We start from the raw sequence: 22,641 nt of genomic DNA, 5'->3' as shown, positions 1-22,641 counted from the left end.
CTTCAATGTTAAGTGATGTCCATTTTCCTTCTAAAAATACTGCATTTTTATGACAATTATTAGAAAGTTTACCGAGAGCTGAACTAAAATTCCCGATATCATAATTTCGTAATATGGAAAAAAGTTCGTAATTTTTATCAACCGCAATTAGTTTAGACAGCACCGCTTCCCACACGACTTGGATACGAACGGTCTTGCTCATAGCATTCCTACATTTTGATTGTTCATAACCTTGTTTCTGTCATTGGGAGAGGTGAGGTATATATTCATTAATAATTTGACACAGTTCAAGGTAATTCAATATCATGGTCCGACTCTTATAGTCCATCGAATCAGAGCTTCGTCTTCTTTCTCTTTTGCTTTCCAAAAATTCATAGAAAGATTTTTCCTTGCACTTGAGTGATCATATATGATGATATTTGTCAGATTGTAAGTAACATCGTGTTCTTTTTATTCATTGTGAGATTAAGTCCTCTTTATCTAATTTTAAACAGAACATATTTGTGATTCAAAGTTCCAAACTTTGTTGAACCGTCAGAGGTCCACTTGACACTTCATAGTTAATTTATATTTTTTTTACTAAAGGAACAAAGGTTTCTAGAAAGTTCTGTACTGGTTATGGACAATTTAAGTGTTTGTTAATAGCGACAAAATGGCGAACTGTTTTTTTTTTATTTCATTTTTTTTGTGTATTTTCTGCAGTAGGCGTCAAGTGCTGTACCCACACTGTGTAGGTTCAATATTCAATCTCAGCTACCATTCACGGGTGTTTGAAACACAGGCAGAGTCTGGCTCAACACCCAACTTTTTACCTATTTACTGACACCACCTTAACTCTGTATGGACAGATGTTGAGGATTAGTGAAACAAAAGACTTATCTAACTATCATGATGTAGAGTAGGCCTACTGTGGGTCTGGGAGCTGTACTTTTTTACCTATTGAAGTTTTAGTTTGCCACACATATATACATTATGTGTTACCTATGGCTCTGGTAGCAGAAACATTCACAAATACAATGTGAATGTACAATAACAGAATGTTACTTTCATTATGGAATGTTTACTAACCTCAGTTCGTTAATTACCACCTTTTGGTTTGTGTTATTTGTAGCAACAACATATTTAGTCATGCAATATTGAGTTGCACCCCTTGGTTATTGCATGTGATATTACAAAGGATCGAGGTTGGCTTACAAATTTTTTCAGAGAATCAGAATTTGACTCACACATTGCCTTCTGATTTTGTTTGAAATGTGTATGCCATTGTCAGGACTGACTTAAGGCAACAAATCACACAGAGTAAGCACTTCAATAATTTACAAGTTTTCAAAAAACAAATATATATCATGTATAAACAAACTTTGTATCTGTGTAACATTAAATTCAGATATATTGGTTTTCCAAGAATATCTTTGTATTTCTATTATTTAAGAGCTGGAGAAGCTTGCAATGTCGGAGAACAACCTGCTGGTAGCCGACAGGACAAAGAGATATGACATTCCTCTTGGCCATCTAGATTATGGTTACATTGAGACATGTCGTGATGTGAAGGAACTAGAGAAGATCCTGATAATTCTTAGGTAATCAATTTTGCATTAAAATACTGTCTGTATCAAGGGCCTGATGTTACGTATGGTTTATTGAACGATATCTCCATCTGTGTCTGAACTGTTAAATGTCACCAAAGGTCCTTGCATGGTGACAATTTCTCATAGTCCCATATTATTTCTTCTTGTAAATTACAATAAGCCATTCATATTGTAAACAAGCATGGCAGTCATTCTAGAATTTGACCTATAACCTATGACCTGTTGATACTGGATGCAAAAAGCTATTGTAAACTTCTGCATAAGTCCAGAAGATATTAAAAAGTGTGAGTAATTAAATCCATGAGAATGTTTATTTTTATTTCAATCGCGAAATCATTCTGTATATGATTGCAAATGGTGGTTCAAGACAGTCTGTTTCAGTCACAAACATGTGATGGACAGGTAATCATAAGAAAAACTTAATACTGTTTTGTACTCATGTACTGGTAGGCTTCATTTTTATTTTTAGTCTTCCATCATCAGATGGTGCGCTGTTCAGATCGCTCTGCGTCGGTGGTCTGTCTGTAAACAATTTTTGTTATCGCTATTTTTTAAGAAGTGCTGGATGTATCCTTCTCAAATTGCATATGTAGGCTCCCTTTGGTCCATAGTTGTACCCGTTTGATTTTGGGACTGATTAACAAAAACAAAATGGCCGACAGACAGCCATCTTTGATGTTTTCAATGAAGTTTGTTATTGCTCTATCTTGAAAAGTAAGGGATGGATCTCTCTCAAATTTCTCTAATTGTGCCCATTTAATTTTGGGACTGATCAGTAAAACAAAATGGCCAAAAGGTTGCCAACTCGGATTTTCTTTTTGAAAGATTGTTATTGCTTTTTCTACATAATGGATCTTTCTTAAATTTTATATGTAGGTTCCTCTTGGTCCCTTGTTTTGCCAGGTTGATTTAGGGACTGATCAGAAAAACAAAATGGCTAACAGCCAGCCATCTTCAATTTTGCCTAGTTAAGATTGTTGTTGCTATTTTTGCTGAAGTACTAAATGGATATCTCTCAAATTTCATATCCATGTTCCTTTTGATCTCTCCTTGTGTTTGTTTGTTTTTGGTACTGATCAGAAGAAACAAAAGATGAATTATTTCTGCAAAGGAATGTTGAAATGTCTTATCAAAGAAGGGAAAAGATCCAACTTTTCTAGAGCATATAAAGATCAAACAATGGTAGGCACCAAGATTCCTCTGGGATCTCTTGTTTTTTCTTCATTCTGCTGATTTTTTTTCGTCCACATATAAGTTGCATTGGTATATTAGCTGCAGGCCCGGCCGCCAAGGATAAAAGTCACAACTTATAATCTGGAAAATGTGTAAAATTGACTAGATTATTTTACAGAGACATAACATAGAAAGGGGTAACTTCTGGGAGGTGTTGTATAATTATGTTTTATGTTATTTTTGTCGGTAACTCTTGATTTTTAGATAATCACCAATGACCGTCATCTTGAATGTTCTTTTCTTCCTCAGTCATTTGAGTGTACATGTACTGCAATTAATGAAATGTTTAAAAAGAAACACAGTCTGATGGATGCCTGTTGTATTTTAGGAAAATCAATATTTTGAATGTTAGATAATGATGTTTATTAACAGTTGATGGTACCTTGGTTACAAATGTTAATGCTATTGGTTTGTCCTAATTCACTGTTAGGGTACCTTGGTTTCAAATGTTAATACTACAGGTTTGTCCTAATCCATTGTTAGGGTACCTACGTTACAAATGTTAATGTTATTGGTTTGTAATAATCCTCAGTTAGGTTACCAAGGTTACAAGTGTTGGGTTAAATAGTCCACTGTTTACATTTTTCTCTTCTACAGGAGTGGAGAAGAAGGCGTCTATCCTGATTTAGAGAAAACTTGTGAAAATCGACTGACAAGCTTGAACCCAAAGAGGTACAGATCAATTATATCGAGAGAGTTAGGAGACAAATTATGTGTGTTTTTCCCTAAATAAAGTTTAGTCAATTTCAGCATTTTTATATTGTTTAGTACTTTTTTTTTATTTTTGTGATTATGCACATCTTATATAAGGATGAGATCATATTTTGATTTTGAAAGAAACCAAAATCATAAAAATCAAGGAAATGAATATTTAATTTTTCATTCTGCAGTCGTGTACTGAGAAAAGCAGACCCTTTACTGAAACCCTCAGATCTAGAGAAGGATGAATGGGATGAAATTGGCCGAGGGCTGGAGGTAATGACAGGGCTCATTAGAAAGTGAAATAAGTTAGTAGGAATTTCCTTATTTCATAATGAACAACCCTTGTCAAACTGATTTATTGACTTATGTCACTGGTATAAGGCATTAGATAACTAGGTTGTTTAATTTTGGTTTTAAAGCTTAGCAGGATTGATATTTTGCCTTATTTTACAGCCAAGCTGTTTTCTCCAGTTAAAAAGTGTGTTATTTTCTCAAAAAGGAGAAAAAGTGTGTGGATATCTATAAAATTTAAAGAGAAATTAACTATATTTTCCAAAATCATATAGGCACATGTTGCTATAAAACCAACTCCACATAACAGGGTAAATATAGTTGTCAATGATGTAAACTTTGGTTTCTGTTGTATAGAACTGGACATCAAGTATGAAATACATGGATGATTCCATCAGCTCGAAAAAGTCTGTCCCCACAAAACCTAAGGGAGAGGAGTTTGATGACAGTGACCTTCCACCAATCAGATCCAGTGTAACATCAATTAATGGGTCTGCTGTCAATGGCACATCCAATGAGGTAAAAGAGACAACAGTAATCTTCCACCAATCAGATCCAATGTAACACTTCTGTTAATGGACAGCCATTCAGGCCATAATTGTCAATGAAACAGCCAATCAGATAAGAGATTTTTTTTTATAATTAAAATAAATCTTCATTCAAGTGATAAAGATGAAAACTAAATTAATTTTGTTTTGTGTTTTTTTATTTATCATTCAATATTATAATGTTAACTTTTGTTTTAGATTCTATTAAAGTAGAAAATAAACGGTACTTGTAATGTTGTTAAATAGTGCCTTTTTATTTAATTTAACAGACAGAACAGACAAGAAAGAGTAATAAGAGAGTAAAGCCAAGAGACTATAAGGAATGGGATAAGTAAGTCGTCCTTCTCTTCCTTTATCAACCTTTTATTCAAGGTAATAAAGTCCAATTCCTTCTAGTCATCTCTTCATTTTCTCTCCCATTGGGACATATTTTTTCATTCAGTTTTCTTTATTGATCTGCCTGCTGAAAAGCTTTTATGACACCAATTTTGTTTAAATTAAATTGAATTGAAAATGTTCAAATTTGTCAGTTGTTTCCTAAATGATGATGTTGTCCTATGTTTGTCAGTTGTTTTTTTAAGTGTTAATGTTGTCCCATGTTCATTATTCACTTCATAAGATGTGTCTTTACAGATTTGACGTAGACAAAGAATTAGAAAAGGTTGAGGAAGAGCAGGAAAAGAAGCAACCTGTTACAAAAGCTGTTCCTGATATTGAGAGTCAGCTTAGCTCAGCAGGTTAGTATAGGGTTGATGTATTATCCATTTGAAATCATTGTATTCATGATTTCTATTAAATCTAACCATAAAACAAATAAGTAGTGTGTTTGTTATTATCAAATAAAGAAATGATGTTCATTATTAAGATACTATAATTTATGGTAACTTGAAAAAGGGCTTTGACTTAATATGAAGGATTACTATACAGAAATATCAAACAAGATTGATGAGGCTGTTGACGTATTATCATGGATATATATAATTCTCTAACGTTCTAGGCATGTCTGAGGAGGAAAAGTTGATGAAGGCCACCAGAGAAAAAGACAAGGGCAATGAGGTAAATGTTACCATCCAGTAAATATTCAATCTCTATAACACAACATTTTACACATATAGTATAATGCCTTTTATCTTGTAAGCTGATTTTAAATGTTTACATATACATATTTGCTGTTTAAAAGACTGAATGGATCTCTTTGTAATTTTAAGAAAAAAAACAAAACACACACACATACAAAAGAAAATCTGAAGAATCTGTTTTTATTTAATTTTGTAGGCATATCGAGCAGGGGATTATGAGGAAGCCATCTTGTACTACTCACGCAGTATTTCACTGATGCAAATAGCAGCATCCATCAACAACAGGGCTTTAGCCTGTAAGTTGTAGGGTTTTTAGGTGTATGCAGACTCGGCTCTGTTGAATATGTAACAGTAAAGAATCAAGACAATAACTAGACCAGTACTAAAATCTAGAATCTCAAAGATGGACGTTCTAGGTAACTGGGCTACCCAGTCACTGGCGACTGATTCAGTTAATTCTACTTCACTAGTAAATAATTCTTTTGTACTCTAAATAAGATGGATATGATTGAGTTAGCTCTCCTTCACTGGTAAATAATTCTTTTATACACTAAATATGGATATGATTCCCATAGATTCTTACGTATTGATTTTAAGGTTTTCTTTCTGGGACTTTCAGGTTACAAACCCAACAATTCTTGGTTAAATTTATCTAAATATGAATAACAACATACAGTGCCTTGATAAGAAATTTGTATTTGACCACTTCAAGTGACATTTAAGAATAGAAAACTAATAGCATCTAACATAGGCCTGTTCCATGGACATGGGTATCACAACCCTCATGTAAGAGTTTGAGTAGTATCCCAGCTTAGCCAGTTGTCTTTCTCTATGCCATGTGTGATAGAATTTTTTCTTACCTTGGACAGGTAAATCCACATGTGAGATGTCCTTTTCTCACCCAAGGATTGAGATAAGCTACACATGCTTGCACATTTGCACATTTGCACATTATTAAAACAATCTCAGTGACATCACTGATGTGACCCAGAAATGAACTACTTTTATGAGATCACACACTTACAATGCTTCTTCTGCTACTGAAATCGTGTGTTATCCTCAAGATTGAAAATGCTTGTGTTATCATAAAGACTGGACCTCATCTTAATCCACAACTTATTAATAAAAGGGTGAAAGATTCTATTAATTCTACCCCTTGCAAACATGGGATCTCCTTATTTAGTATGTGAGAAATATGATAATTGTATAATCATTTGAGAATGCTATTTCAAGAAGCTGTAACCCAATACAAAGTTGTATGGATTAGTGGATAAAAGTGGATGTTATATTTTACAGATCTGAAGATACAGAAATGGGATAAAGCCCTGTTTGACTGTCGTGTGGTGCTGGATATGGAGCCTAATAACATCAAAGGTTTGGAAATCACTGATAGTCATAATATCTTATAACATGTTAGAAACTCATCCTTGTCTCAATGATCTGTAAAGTGTTCAAAAGTCATCCATCTTTTATGTTAAAGACATTTACCATGTTTAAAATCACAAAATGACATCATTTTTTGGGTATGCTTAGTTCTTAACATAAAATGAGTGTTCTTTATCACTATTGTCTTTAGATGCCTTACCTCTTTGAAACTTATCTAATGTTCTTGTTATTCATAAGTATTTGAGCTTGTCAAAGGTTTAGGCTTACACTTTCAAGAAACTCGTTCAGATTTCTTTGCTCTGCCAACATGATAGGTCAATGATCACAAAAAGATGGTTATTTATCTAATTTGTGTTCAATGTGTCACTTATTTAGTCTCAAGATGTGAGGAACTTTTTAGTAAAATACAGTGTACATCACTTATTTATGGTCTGTAATTTACTGTAATGAATATTTGGATGTAAAACAGACAAGAAACAAATCCTACAAAGGTGAAGATAAAAGGATTTACATTTTGTAGCATGTGTCATTATATCCTGTTTAAGCTTTGCTCAGAAGAGGATCTGCCTTCAAAGGGAAGAAGGAGTATGGAAAGGCCCGAGCTGACTTTCAGCGAGCCCTGGAGTTGGAGCCTGCTAACAAACGTGCAGAGGTAAGTAAATTTGTACAAAATTTCTAAATGGTGCCATATTTATATATATTTATGATTATACATTTATTTCCGCAGTAAGATTTCAATTGCCAGTAAGCCAAATAGTAGAAGAAAGATGGAGATGATTTTAGTATTTCATTCTTTGTAAAACAGTAGTCAGATTGAATAATGTTATTGTTTGATAGGAATTGTTGGAAGAACTTGAGACTATAGATAAAGAAAAGGAAGAAGAGAAGAGAAAACGGAAAGAAAAGGGACGGAGAATGGTAATTGAGGAAGTTGAAGGAGAGGAAGAAGACAGTGGAGCTGACTCTGAAAATAAATCACAAGATCTGCCTAATGAGCAAATTAATGGACATCACTCTACCGAGGAGTTTAATAATGGTAAAGAGAAAGTAGAATTAAGGATTGGAGGTGATCAAATGTTGAATGATGGTATTAGTGAAGAGACTGATTCTATGGTGGAGGAAAAGGGTGATGTGAATACAGAGTGTGACAGACTAATGTCACCCATTGTGTCAGAGGTAGAGGAGTCAGAAAGTAGTGACAAGTTGACAAACACATCCAATCAGAAAGCAAGTGAAAAACTTACAGAAGCAGAGTTAAATCAACATCATGATGAAAGAACTAGTCCTGAAAACAAAAATGACATCACACAAGCTAAACATTCAGGCATAGAATTCTCACCTCTGGCTGAAAAGGACAAAACAACAGCAAGTGAAGAAGCAGTTAAAACTACAGATGTTGGAGATGAAAAAATGACAGAAAAAGTTCCTGAGAGACAAGTTCTTGTACAGACAGAGCTACCCTCAAATGTGGCTCAGTTGCGTGAATCTGGAAACAATCTGTTTCGCAATGGACAATATGGTGATGCACTGGCAAAATATAACTCTGCCATAGACAAACTAGAAAAAGGTACAGTACTCGTCACATTCCCTAAAAGGATGATAATAAAACATATTAAAAGATCAGTACTTTTCGAAGATGAACAAATGTCAATATCATTACAACTTTGGGAATCAATACTTTAGGATACTAAAATATCAGGAGCTCAAGTTGAAAGAAGGAGAATTATTATTTCTTTATTTTTATCCCTAATTTTTATCTGTATTTGACAGTGAAATCGGACCAAGCTGTGAACTTGTCCTTACTGTACAGTAACCGTGCTGCGTGTGAGCTGAAAGTCGGTAACTGTTCAGCTTGTATACAGGACTGTGAGAAGGCATTAACACTTGTCCCTCATTCCATCAAACCACTCCTTCGCCGTGGCAGTGCCTATGAAATAAAGGAAAGGTAAATGTTAAATGTATGCCTGTCAAGTATAATAAGTTATAATCTCTTGTGTTGTTCAATGGATAATTCAATTCAATGATCAGTTAAATGAACTAAAGAAGACATAAAAGTAAAGGTAACACCCAACAAACTTTGTATCAGAGATAAACACAAATACATCAAATGTAGGTCGTTGTGACCTGTACTGTCTACTTCTCTTACCTAGAATAGACTTTGTCTTAGTCTCCATTTCTTTTGTTGTAATCTGTGTTATAGTCTGTTTCCATCAAAAGAGAAGACTTGTAGTAATTAATGTTGACCAGATTCTGCCTCCCCCGACTTTGTTTCTAAGGTTCAAGAATCCTGAAGTCTGAAATTTGTTCTGTTCCTTGTAGATGTTCAATAGTTTTAAGAAGATATTTTAAAATCTAGGTCACTGTTATAAAAATAAATGTGACTGTAAGGTATATTTTGTTTGTTTGGTTCACCTTGTTAACATACTTAAGTTCATTGTCACAGTGAAGAAATACACCTTTATTTGTTGGTCTCTATGATATTGTTTTAACTATGGCTTGTAGTTCTGACAGTTATACTTTATCTATGCCTTAGATACCGCGAGGCATATGTGGATTATAAACATGTGCTGACAGTGGACCCATCAGTGGAATCAGCTTTTGCTGGATCAACAAGGTAAAATACAGTTTTAGCCAAATTGTTTTATCTCAATTATTTTAATTCTGAAATGAAATTCTTTTTATGCCCCCGCCATTTATGGCCAGGGGCATATAGCGTTGCCCATGTCCGTCCGTCCCGTCCGGTAGCGTCCCGTCGTGTCGCGTCCCAAATCAGTATATACCACCTAACAACTTCATTCAGAAGACAATTTTCATGAAACTTCATACAAATATCAAGTATGGAAAGGCCTCATGACATGGGGGGGGGGGACATTCATGTCTTACAGACATTTTCTAGTTGAATTATGAAACATTTGTGACTTTGCCTGTCTGCTTTAGAGACTTCCATTCTAGTTGTTTTGTGGCGACACTGTGAAATATCAGAACCTGGCGATTCTGATAAAGTTTACTGAAATGTATGTTCTTTTGTTCAAAATACTAAGTGACCTTCTAGAAGTAATGTGATTATCATATTCAATGTTTTTAACTCAATATTTTAACATTATAATATCATAGGAAACACTTCCCTGAATTAAAATCATTTAATGGACATTTAAGTCAGTATTTGAATTTCACTCCTAGTCTATTAATGCAATAAAACAATGAAATTTGTGTCTAAAAATTAATGAAAAAGGTTGATCATTATTTCAGATGTCAGGACGCTTTGAGGAATGCAGATGGCATAAGATGGCGGGAAAAGTTACCTCCCTTAAAGTCTTTCTCTACTTGGGAGATTCCTTTGGTAGTTGATACCTCAGGGAACCCTGTCTCCAGATCTGTGACTACACCTACTGCTCCTAGAGGTCCTACAGTCAACGAAAGTAAAACACCTCAGGATGTAGCATCAACTTCCTCAGCACCATCTTCATCAGCAACATCACCAAAGACAGAACTTACAACTGAAGAGAAATTTGAGAATGCAAAAACAGAAGGAAATAAGTGTGTTCAGAAGGTAAGAACAAATCATCATGAAGAGGGGTATAGCTTACTAGGGGAAAGAGATACAGATTTTTTAAATACTTTTTCTTGAGTTTAGATTAATCAATTTCAGCAAACTAATCAATTTTGAGAATGAAATAGCAAACTTGTACAACTTGATACCAGGTATTTTGTGAAGGGTATAAACTGGTATACAGAATGTACAACTTGATAACTATAATTGTACAGGGTGATTTTGGTGAAGGATATAAACTGGTATACAGAATGCACAACTTGATAACTATAATTGTACAGGGTGATTTTGAGAATGAAATAGGCTGGTCTACAGATTGTACAACTTGATAACTATAATTGTACAGGGATATTTTGTGAAGGGTATAAACTGGTATACAGAATGTACAACTTGATAACTATAATTGTACAGGGTGATTTTGTGAAGGATATAAACTGGTATACAGAATGTACAACTGTGATAACTATAATTGTACAGGGTGATTTTGTGAAGGGTATAAACTGGTATACAGATTGTACAACTTGATAACTATAATTGTACAGGGATATTTTGTGAAGGGTATAAACTGGTATATAGAATGTACAACTTGATAACTATAATTGTACAGGGATATTTTGTGAAGGGTATAAACTGGTATATAGAATGTACAACTTGATAACTATAATTGTACAGGGATATTTTGTGAAGGGTATAAACTGGTATACAGAATGTACAACTGTGGTAACTATAATTGTACAGGGATATTTTGTGAAGGACATACACTGGTATATACACTGATTAACTGTGATAACGTTTATTTTACAGGGAGATTTTTTGAAGGCTATTGACTGGTATACAGACTGTATAACTTTGATGTCTGACAGGGCAGTGGGTTATACCAACAGAGCCCTATGTTACCTACGGCGTAATCAGGTGCGATGATTCATAAGTGTTCTATCATTAGTATTGATATATCCACATCCTCTCAGTCACTGTAATCTAGTATAATCATGTCTCTCTCTTGACCTCTAAATCAATGATTTTGAGATAATTTTATTATAGCAGCCTTTACTTATTTAAAAAAAAAATTAAATTTCTCATTCTTAAGTCAATTTCAAAAGAAAGGAGACAGAGTAAACAGGAAAATTTGTATATCAGTTTGTGCTCTTTAAATTTCAATTTTAAATGTCGTAATTCTTGCAGAAAAAAATAAGAACAAAGGCATATTACAAAAAACCTAAATTTTCTGTTTGTTTAGTCAGTATTCTTAGTTCATAATCTGTACATACTTGTTCATACAAGGGCAAGGTTTTAAGAAATAAAAAAAAAACAAAAAAAAACAGAATGGTTTTCTTCTCTAAATAGAATTTTATTGTGACAGTACATGTGAAGTACACAGCTAATCAAATTTATATGTGTGTTCATGTAATATTTAAACTTTCATCAACTTCCTTTTTATTCGTGAGTATTAAGAGCTTATGTTGGCTCTTTATTGATAATTTGTGGTTGTCTTTAGCCTTCAAGTGCAGAAGAGGACTGCAATAAAGCACTGGAGATGGAAGCTGACAACATCAAGGCACTATTCCGACGCAGTCAGGCTCGAAAGATGATGAAGAAGTATATTGACAGTCTGGAGGATTTAACGCATCTACTCAAAATTGACCCCAAAAATGCAGCAGCAAAGAAGGAGATGACTCTGGTGAAGAACTACTACAGAGAGGTAGGAAGTGTTATATTCTGGATATACTGCTGTATAGATCTTTATTTTTATTCACACTGAGGAAATTCATTTTACACAAGACTTCAGGATCCAGAGATATAGAATCATTATTTTCAACAGTGCTTGAATTGAATATAACCATTAATTGTGGTAGGGGAAGGTTTAGCCATTTAAAAGCGATTGATATATGTCTGATGTTGAATATATTATTTTCACAATTTGGACCAAAACTAGCTTCCTATAGAAAGATTTAAGCCTGTTTTTAATTATAGCTTAATAGATAATACAGTCATATGTTATTGAAACACAGTTGATCTTCCTTTATATTAGTTTATGTTCTGAAATTTATATCTCTGTCACAGAATTTAGTTACTGAACATATTTTGATAATCAGGAACTTCAAAAGATGAAGGACAGTTTGGGTTCATCACCAAAGACTGGAACATCCAAAATAGCTGGTGATGGTAAACAGAGGAAACGGATGGTGATACAAGAGACGGAATCAGATGAAGAGGAGGAGGACAGTTCAAAGGTCAAATTTTCCAATGTTAAGTCTGGTCCCAAAGAAAAAGCTGCCAGCAAGACTCCCCAGACAGCTTCAGCAAAGAAATCAGAAACAAAAACAGAAAAGAAAGGAAAGAAGATGGTTATAGAGGAGATACAGTCATCTGTTAAAGGTTCAGACCAACAGAAAGGTACCGTTTACAATTAAGTACAGGTGTATTCTTGGTTACTGATCTTTTGTATGGTGTGGTGTGGTCTTCATTCAATATATTAACACATGTCATCACTGTTACTTTGTAATGGCATTGTTTTAACATCATTAGCAATTTTATAATAGATGTTGAAGAAAAGAGAGGACTCTAAACTGATATTTTCTCTTCAAATTGTCTTCCATTTCACATTCTGTGAATTGGTAACTTCAAGTTCATACATTATCTATTTACCAAGCATTTTGATTTTAGCTCCAGAATCTATTTACCAAGCATTTTGATTTTAGCTCCAGAAAAAGCAAAGTCATCCCAGAAATCTGAGAAGAGACCTAACCAAAGTAAAACTATCAAGTCAACCAGTACAGGACTACCAGTGGTGCCACCTAGTGCTCCAAAACTTGACAAGGCCACTCCATATGAATTCATCCAGGCATGGAATTCTCTGAAGAAGGCAGAGGATCATCAGCCCTATGCAGATTTACTAAAGCAGATCTCACCAGCCGAGTTACCTAAAGGTCAGATATAGACAATATGTAAAGGAGATTTCTCCAGACGAGTCTAGAGGTCACACATAAAGTAGATTCTCCAGCTGAGTTACCTAAAGGTCAGATATATACAATATGTAAAGTAGATCTCTCCAGACGAGTCTAGAGGTCACACATAAGTAGATTCTCCAGCCAAAATTTCTAACAATTTTGATTTGATGCATCATTGGGTGAGGGTGATCATTTCTTAAATTCAGATTTTTGATTTGACACCTAAGGGTCAAGGGATGGGGCCCAAAGGGGAAGTGCTGAAATTAGATTTAAAACCCTACTCCTCCTTTCTGCTTGCATGGATTTCAACAAGCTTTGGCCTGATTCATTAATTAGGGTAGGCAATTATTTCTTCAATTCAGAAATTTGATTTGACACCTAGGGACTTGTTGGCAGCACCCAAAAAGAGAAAATAAGACATTATTTTGCTTCAGAAAGCTACTCCTTTTTAATGCTTGTATGGATTTCAACCACATTTGGTCAGAAACAGCATTGATACTAGGGAATTATTTCTTTAATTCAGAAAATTGGTTCAATCCCTAGGGACTTTGGGGCAGGGCCCCAAAAGTGGAAGTGATTTGATTCAAAATGCTACTTATTCTTAATGCTTATATAGATTTCAACCATATTTGGTCTGAAACATTATCGAGAATGGAGAATCATTTTTAAATTCAGAAACTTGATTTGACCCCAAGAGACCTAGGGGTTGGAAGGGCCCCAAATGGAATAGTTTGTCAATAATTTGCTTCAAAATGCTACTCTTTCTGAATACTTGAATGGATTCAATCATATTTGGTCTGAAGCATCATTGAGAGGAGAGAATCATTTATGACCTTCAGAAAGTTGATTTGTCCCCTAGGGACAAGGGGGCAGGTCCCCAAAAGGGAAATTAGACAATATTTTACTTCAAAGCACTACTCCTTTTTGATGCTTGAATGGATTTCAACCAAATTTAGTCTAAAACATTATGGACAGTAGGGAATCATTTCTTAAGGTCAAAAAGTTGATTTGACATGTAGTTAAAAGGAATGACCTTTATCCTCAAGAAAGGTCACAGGATCAAATACAGTCAAACTCTGATGTTTCAGAGTTTAAGGGACTACCGAAAAATTTCTGATACTTTGAGGCTTTGAATCATCCGTGGTGGGTTATATCTACATTTTCATATCAATGTCTTTAGTTGATGACACAATCTAACTACTTTAACAAACACAACAAGTACCAAAGCACAAATTTAAATGAAAAGATATATTTCTATCCTAAAACAAAACATTTTCATTCATGAAAAAGTAACTTTAAATAGAAATCAACAAGAAATAGACAATGTGTGATGTCACTTACATTCTTGCCTTCATGTCACATAGTATATATATATTTATCGATCAATTTTAAATGAATCAAAGCGCAGCATTAAAGTAGTCTTTACATGTAAAAGTAACTATTGTAAGACTGATACATAAACATTATAGGTACTTATAAATTTTAAAGAAAGCAAATTCAAATTATAATGTATTCTTTCCAGAAACGACAGCACTAACATCACACATTCTTGGTCGTAGAAATAACAAGAGTGACGATATTCTGACATTGGCCAGTCTGAATCAATAGAAAGCATAATTGACTGATAAATCACTTGTGTTTCTCATGCTTTTATGCATAAAACTGAAAAGTGACACTTTAGGAATTAGTTAAATCATCATACAAGTGGTAGGATTTCTTTCAATTTTTTCACGATTCGGTAAATTAGACCTAACTATATGCTATTACTGCAATGGCAGCAGAGAAAATCATACGACATCCCATCATTTTTTTTTATTAAATATCAACAGTAAGCAATTAAATCTTAATATGTGATCAGTTATTAATTAACCTTTTAACGCAAGAGTTGATAATAGCACACTATCATAATCCTATTGTCAGGTAGCAATGTGGAAAATTTTGCTACAATCACTGAAAAAACCTTCAATACATTAAAAAAATTCAATTATTAAACTTCAATTCATAAACAGGAAATTAGTAGTAATATATAGGAATTAAATTCAGGGCTGGAAAAAAAACTAAGATACATTGAGAAATTTGAATCATCAAAGTTTGATTCATAGAAGTTTGACTGTATGTTAAAATCTTTAAATGACTTCTTTTCAATACCCAAAAAGTCAAGGATGATGATATAAGGCCTGTAGCTTGCTAGGATGAAGGGCTACCAACTTTGTTAATATGTATAACATTGACCCACACTCAAGGTCAAAGGTATCAAATGTGTTAAATGTTTAAATGATGATTTTTTTCTCAATAACTAAAAGGACCAGGGTGCTGATATTGGACCAACTTTCAAGATCACAGGGGTCAAATGTGTTGAAATGCTGAAGCTACTTCTTCTCAATAACCGAAAGGCCAAGGGTCTTGATATTGGGACTGTAGCTTGATTTTTCAACAAGCAATACATCCCAAGTAATTGCAATTGTGTAGTGCATGTATGACAAAAATGACCTCAGAATCAGAAATCAAATGATTGCAGAAAATGTCTTGATGAAACAACAATGTCTTCAATGTAAGCTGTAGATTAATTGAGCAGTTTATTTTTGGCTTACCGGTATTTTGCCTCTTTCATATATAGGTCTTTATAGTCAGATGACTGTTAAGGCCCATGGGTCTCTTGTTATACTCTTAAGGCCTGGCACAAGCACACAAATGGATTTTAAATCATTGTGTATGTTTTGGCTTAATGAAAATAACAATTCTAGATGAAACCATGTAACAAATATTTTATAACGAGATGAGAATGTTTGTACTTTTTACAGTGATCAGTAACAAACTAGACGGTCCGATGCTCACAACCATTGTACAGTGTTTAGAGTCAAAGTTCACAGGTAAGAATTTATAGGGGATAAATTATATGTACTGTGAGCAGAAGATTATTGTGATTAAAACATCTTTGCTGTATCATTGATGACAATAGACTTTGATTATGGACTCCTTATTTTGTCATTGTCATTACAAATTATGTTGTTGTAAAAGTACCATTAATAGAAAGCTCTCTTAGTCTGCCTAATAGTGTTAGATTTGTCTTGATGAAATATTGTTAAGTTATCTATATGTCTATCAGATACAGGACATTTATTTAGACAAAATAGTCTTATAATCAGTGATGATTATTAATGCTATCATTTGGGTTTTTTGTTTGTTTCAGGAGAGCTAGAAACAACATATGAGATATTGACAAATTTGTCAAAAGTGCAGAGATTCAAGACCATATCAATGTTTATGTCAAAGTCAGAAAAATCAGGTAAACAGAGTTACAAGTTTTTAATGTCCACAGTATACTGTTGTTGTTTTTTACTGCATTGCATGGATTGATATTTTCATTATATACCCATCAAAATATTTAGAGTTTGTTTAACACATACTGTAAAAGCCTATGTAATGTGCCCACTTTTTGGGGCTGAGAGTAGTAAAAAATGTTTCTTCTTGCATAATGTACGCACCCAAAAATTCAACCAAAATCAATCTCTAGGAACTAAGAAATCAATCTCAGAATGTTCAGCTAACATGTTGTACCGCTAATATAAGTGCAAAACTTGAAAGTATTCTCCTCAAAATTTGTTTTTCTCTTATTGACTGACTTTTAATTACCATATTTTCTGGGCTATAAACAGCACCTGAGTATAAGCTGCAGGGCTGGTTTTCAGAGATGTTTTTGCAATTTGATCCACATATAAGCTGCATCCTTACGATGTGGTAACCATTATGTTGACCAGAGTTTGTTGATATGTTGATATAAGAGACAATGGAAGGCAATTTATTCAGATCATCAGTGAAACATTTAATGTAATATTGCAAATGAATTATACACAGATAATCCTTCATTGTATTGACATGTTTCAAAAAAGTAAAATCGCTATTACAGAACTCATTGGCTTGGGAATCTTCAAAGATTGTCTATGCACAGATGTAGGGCCTGACATTATGTCTGGTTTACATAACAATATCTTCATTGATGTCTGTACTGTTAAATATTAGCGAAGTCCTTGCATGCTGAAAAAATTCTGATTGTCCAAAATTATTTCTTCGTGTAAATTACACAAAGCCATGCATATCGTAAACAAGCATGGCGGTCATTATATATTTTGACCCAATGACCTATAGATCCCAGGATGCAACAGACAATTGTAACTTCCGCTATGGCATCCTGTATACCATTGCAAATGATGGTTCTAGAAAATCTGTTTCAGTCACACACGTGATGGACAGGTACTTGTAAAAAAGCAATGTCTCGTACTGGTGTACTTATATCCTTGGTTTAAGTCATCATTTTTCTGAAAGTGTGACATGTTACAGCAACCAAAATTATCAGTGTGCGAGGTCACGCAGGTGCACAAGATATGCCTCAACAAAATGACTGTTCCGAAATTCATAACAGTCCAAAAAAAAAAAAAATCCTAGAGCTACATAGTTTGTGCAACCTTTCCCATCCCCTACCCCCACTTTGGGCATTTATTTTCTCAAAACAAAAAACAAAAAAACTGTGCATTATGTGGGTTTTTATAGCACATGACCTAAAACTAGGCGATGCCAGTGAATCTTCATATTGGAATACATATAATAATATGTTCTATTTTTTTTTCCTTTTTCAGTTGTTGAGCGTATTGTGACAAGGCTACAGAATCACAAATCTGAGGTGTATGATCAATCCGATCTGACTAAGTTAAAGAAAAGCTATGATGTAAGATGATGGACTGTGCTGTTATAATGGGATTAAGGTGCAAACTTCTGTATTTGGACTTTCTCTGTGTTAAAATCAGGATGTTTTAAGTTCCATCGGTGCTGAATGTTGTTCTAACATTTACATCACTTCGATCAGAATGCTATACTGTTAAGAATTTTACCCTGGTTAATACAAAATAATTCAATAATCATGAATCTTCATTTAATTAACACTTATATGCCAGTAATTAAAACGCATTCAACATTTGTAATGGTATTAGTAAGATATCTAGAATTTTGAAGATATTTGATAATGACATCGTGTGTTTGACATTTTTATTTAATTACAAGTTATATAGTTCTTACATAGATACAACTTCAACACAGTGATATTTGCTCAAATTATAACTTTTACTGGTAGTCATTGACCCCAAGTCATATGACCTTATATCACATAAAGCAGGTGTACTGTCCAATAGGCACCATGTATTTCAGAACCTGTCTACTCTGAAATTTTTTGCCAACTTTGAAATAGGATCTTTTGTCAAATTAGACTGTCCTTAATTTATCTCCATCCTGTCCAGTCTAATCTATTCATGTCCATCCTGTCCAGTCTAATATATCCAACATCAATGTCATCACAGAAGGATTCCTTTATTAAGTCATTGGGTCAAAGGTTATACCAGATTAAGGAGAAAAATGCTTGAAAATACAATGTACCTCAGTTAGGTTCAAGGATCAATTTTAGAAGGTCAATGTCATCATTACTATTTATAGAAATGTATTTACAAATTCATTGTTAGTGCACAAGCCACTTGATTTCTTTGGTCAGATACCGGTATTAGAAATAGCTATAAGTTGATTTCAGCTGTGTTGGTCAATAATATTCAGGCAGTATTATGTTTACATCAGTGTATAATACTTACATATTGATATATAGATCCAATAGACTATACCCTAAACTGAACACATATCCTGGTCTCAGTTTTATAAGGACCTCTATATGACAAGTATCAGAGGGAGATAACTCATCTTATCTTTAAATAGTATTGATCAAGTTATTCCTGTAGGAAATAAAACATCTCAGTTTTAGCTATTTTCTTTACAGCAATTCCTCATTGTAACATGGGAAACCTTAACTATAGTTTCAGTTAAACAAGGAAATGCTTGTAATAAATCCTTAAAGAGAGTTTGTAAATATAAGTAAACTTTTTTTATAAAATATTTACCATGTGTATAATCATGATTGCCATGACTGTGTGTATGATTGTGATATGTCTTAATATACGATTGTCATATGTTCATAATTGTTCCATGTATTTCTATGGTTGCGATATGTATAATTGTGTGGTTGCCATATGTATAATTGTGTTGTGTATAATTGTGTGTTGTATGGTAGTGATATGTATAATTGTGTGGTTGTGTTGTGTATAATTGTGTGGTTGTGTTGTGTATAATTGTGTGGTTGTGTTGTGTATAATTGTGTGGATGTGTTGTGTATAATTGTGTGGTTGTGATGTGTATAATTGTGTGGTTGTGATGTGTATAGTTGTGTGGATGTGTTGTGTATAATTGTGTGGATGTGTTGTGTACAGTTGTGTGGTTGTGATATGTATAATTGTGTGGTTGTGTTGTGTGTCATTGTGTGGACGTGTAGTGTATCATTGTGTGGTTGTGTTGTGTGTCATTGTGTGGACGTGTAGTGTATCATTGTGTGGTTGTGTTGTGTATAATTGTGTGGTTGTGATATGTATAATTGTGTGGTGTGGTAACATCAATATCTGTAATCATAGATGAGTTGCATGTTTAATGTATAATTGAGTTTTTGTCTTTCTACCACAATGCTTAGAGAACATTAAGTCATACGACCACTGTTGTGATGTCACAGCATTTGGCCATGTGATTACAATTGTGATATCACACCATTAGATCATGTGATCACTTTTGTGATATCACACCATTAGATCATGTGATCACTGTTATGATGCTACCATATGATCATGTGATCACTATTTTGATATCACCATTAGATCATGTGATCACTATTATGATATCACACCATGAGATCATGTGATCACTGTTATGATGCTACCATATGGTCATGTGATCACTGTTTTGAAGTTAACAATACTTGCATTACTGCTACAGTAAAAATAAAAAGGCAAACAACGCACAACTTAGAAATGTAGATGCTTTAACATACAGGTATTTCTAGAGCTCCAAAAACTTAAATAAGAGCGTAATTGTATAGAATCAAACCCAGCAATCATAGCAGTATGATGTGACTAGGACTGTAGGTTAAACTAATGGCTTGTATTTGTAGGGTACACTGAATGTATGTATTATTGATGTGCTGTTGTATAGTGATAACAAGAGCTGCTACAAGCATTCTTGAATGATTATTTGCATAATTTGAACAATAGTATTTAAGAATTGCTTTTGTTGGAAGTCAAAGAGGACTTAAGATGAAATCACTGTTATTTATAGTATAATTGTTTGTTGATGGGGCTTCAAATTAAACTGATGTTATGTATGATGCTTTTAAACAATGTTCAGTTTGTTGTGATGTACAGTTTAACATGTGTATACAAGTTATGATATTCAGTCACAGTACTTCTAGTTAAAACCTTCCTAATAAGGACTCTTGTCTGCTATTTTAGCACAATGATTTACATGTAGCTATGACTAAATGTCACAGCTTAACATGACCAGTTATAATACTGAAAGGCATGTTTTTTTTACTTACCCTGAACATGTTTTTATACTGGTATTCTTATTTTCTTAAATTACAATTTTTTTGCATGATCAGATTCGTCATATTTTCAGTACAACAGTGTATGATCATCTTTCTTCAAAAAATAATGCAAAAAAAGGAAGTGGTTTTAATAATTGAATTGATAAAGTACATGTATATCATTCAAGTGCTAAGATTGACCCACCAAATTAAACTGAACACTTGCATCAACAGCCCAATCATTCAGTACAATGTGGGTTTGACAACAGGTTAAACTGTACATATAAGATGTATGAAAGGAAACAATTAGACAAACAAAAAGAGAAATTGTTTTAAATGTCATATGGAAATGTACATGACAAATAATATATTAAAGTGATTTCATATTTATGAAGATGTTATATTATTTATAGCTGACCATGCAGATGGCTCTCTCAGTCCAATTGTTTGTTCAGGTCTTTGACTAACAGAGGTGTGATTGTCTATTCTCTGTCGTCCATGGATTCATTTGACTTTTTTTTATCAAAGGAGGTGTTTGTTTATTCTCTGTCTTTGAATTGTGAATGTCAACATGATTTTTGTATAACTTTCAAGTCTTTGATGAAATAGAAAAATATTGTATTAATGTGTCATACTGATTGATATAAATATATTAAGGCAGAATTGAAAGTTACTGTATATCTATTATGACAAAGTGGGAAAATAAAAAGAGGTGGAGGAGTCCCAACATCCTGTGAGTGTTACTAGTTGGAAGATGTATCAGTAGAAGAATCCTTGGTCTATTATGACATTTGATTGACAAAATTAACAAAAAACCAACCAAATGCAAGGCAACACTATCTATTTCTGGTACAACATGACATATAACAATAACAACTAATAAAACATTTGTTTCATCAACATGCTAGGTAAGCTACATATTGTTTATGCATTTTTATCACATACTCTGCCTTTTAGACCACAACCCAAATTATCTTGGTTTGCTATAAAGCAACCAAGCTTGTTCAATCTGGGAAGGTAGGAAGAGTCCTTGGTTTTTTGGGGTTTTTTTTTTCATTTTCCAAATGAATTCTTGAATAAATGTTTCTATAATTCGAACATGTGTCAAACTAAATTATTAAGTGTATCAAAAGCAGAATTTATTAATTAAGTATGAGCCCGCTCTATATAAGCAAAACACAAATAATGGGTTCTATACGCGGCATGTATCTGACTAGAAAAAAAATCGAGCAGCTCTTACAATTATTAGTCTATTTTATAAAACAGTCAAATCATTGTAACTTATAAAGGCCCTTCAATCATTCACTATTTATAGGGACTGCCATTCAAGCATTTGAGAGATACATTTTCAAATCTGCAAACAACTTCCACAGTGAAAACTTAACCAGCTGATATTCTATATTTCAAATAAAAATAATATGTATTTTTATTTTGCAATCAAATATTTTTGAGTTGGCAAAATTTTTCTGGATTTGGCATGTTACACGAAACCAACTTATTTTGGCCTTATACAGAAAATTAGTCCAATTACAATGTAATGTATTTTCCATTTTACATATATCACTAGTGTTATATACATGTACGTAGGAGAATTTTTTTCCCCAAGACAGAAATCGATTGTGATGTCAAAATATTGACAATGACGTTACATTATGAACTCAAAATGACAGCCTCTACATTTTTACTTTAAAGTCTGTCAAAATGTAACTTTTCTGAGTTATGTGATTAAAATGAATTTCAAGCTTATTTCTTATAAGATTTTTTTATAAAACTCATCTTGGACATTAATTTTTGCTTGCCAAGACTCACTAAAGTAAAAATGTTTACGACTTGTTTCACAAAATCTTGTATGGAATAAAACTAATTTAAGCTCCTAT

The 22,641-nt window shown here is 33.5% G+C and overlaps 1 protein-coding gene across 2 annotated transcripts; it reads left to right on the top strand.

Annotated features, from left to right (window-relative positions):
- The first annotated feature begins 179 nt into the window (after positions 1-179).
- LOC132547298 (sperm-associated antigen 1-like) lies at positions 180-21,154 on the top strand. 2 transcript variants are annotated; one of them, XM_060211066.1, is made up of 22 exons: positions 180-253; positions 1,433-1,580; positions 3,420-3,494; positions 3,713-3,797; positions 4,173-4,334; positions 4,633-4,694; positions 4,997-5,100; positions 5,361-5,419; positions 5,639-5,738; positions 6,739-6,816; positions 7,374-7,480; positions 7,666-8,395; positions 8,599-8,773; positions 9,362-9,442; positions 10,078-10,378; positions 11,183-11,290; positions 11,874-12,077; positions 12,472-12,772; positions 13,078-13,305; positions 16,128-16,196; positions 16,517-16,612; positions 17,961-21,154. In XM_060211066.1, the coding sequence occupies exons 2-22, from the start codon at positions 1,450-1,452 to the stop codon at positions 18,056-18,058; spliced, it is 3,354 nt and encodes a 1,117-aa protein (XP_060067049.1). In that variant the 5' UTR covers positions 180-253; positions 1,433-1,449; the 3' UTR covers positions 18,059-21,154. The 2 variants fall into 2 exon arrangements, with proteins under 2 accessions (XP_060067049.1, XP_060067048.1); XM_060211065.1 differs by having other exon boundaries at positions 183-258.
- Positions 21,155-22,641: the final 1,487 nt, after the last annotated feature.

This window comes from Ylistrum balloti, unplaced genomic scaffold (assembly GCF_031769215.1).
Source record: "Ylistrum balloti isolate Yb309-2 unplaced genomic scaffold, AGI_CSIRO_Ybal_v1 Utg369946, whole genome shotgun sequence".
NCBI lineage: Eukaryota > Metazoa > Mollusca > Bivalvia > Pectinida > Pectinidae > Ylistrum > Ylistrum balloti.
Note: the sequence above shows the minus strand (reverse complement) of the source record. Positions and strands in the feature narration are given on the sequence as shown.

Coding starts and splice junctions, on each gene's coding strand:
- LOC132547298 (XM_060211066.1), top strand. CDS start 1,450: ATGTCGGAGAACAACCTGCTGGTAGCCGACAGGACAAAGAGATATGAC. Junction 3,495..3,712: donor ACAAGCTTGAACCCAAAGAG/GTACAGATCAAT, acceptor TTCATTCTGCAG/TCGTGTACTGAGAAAAGCAG. Junction 16,613..17,960: donor GTCAAAGTCAGAAAAATCAG/GTAAACAGAGTT, acceptor TTCCTTTTTCAG/TTGTTGAGCGTATTGTGACA.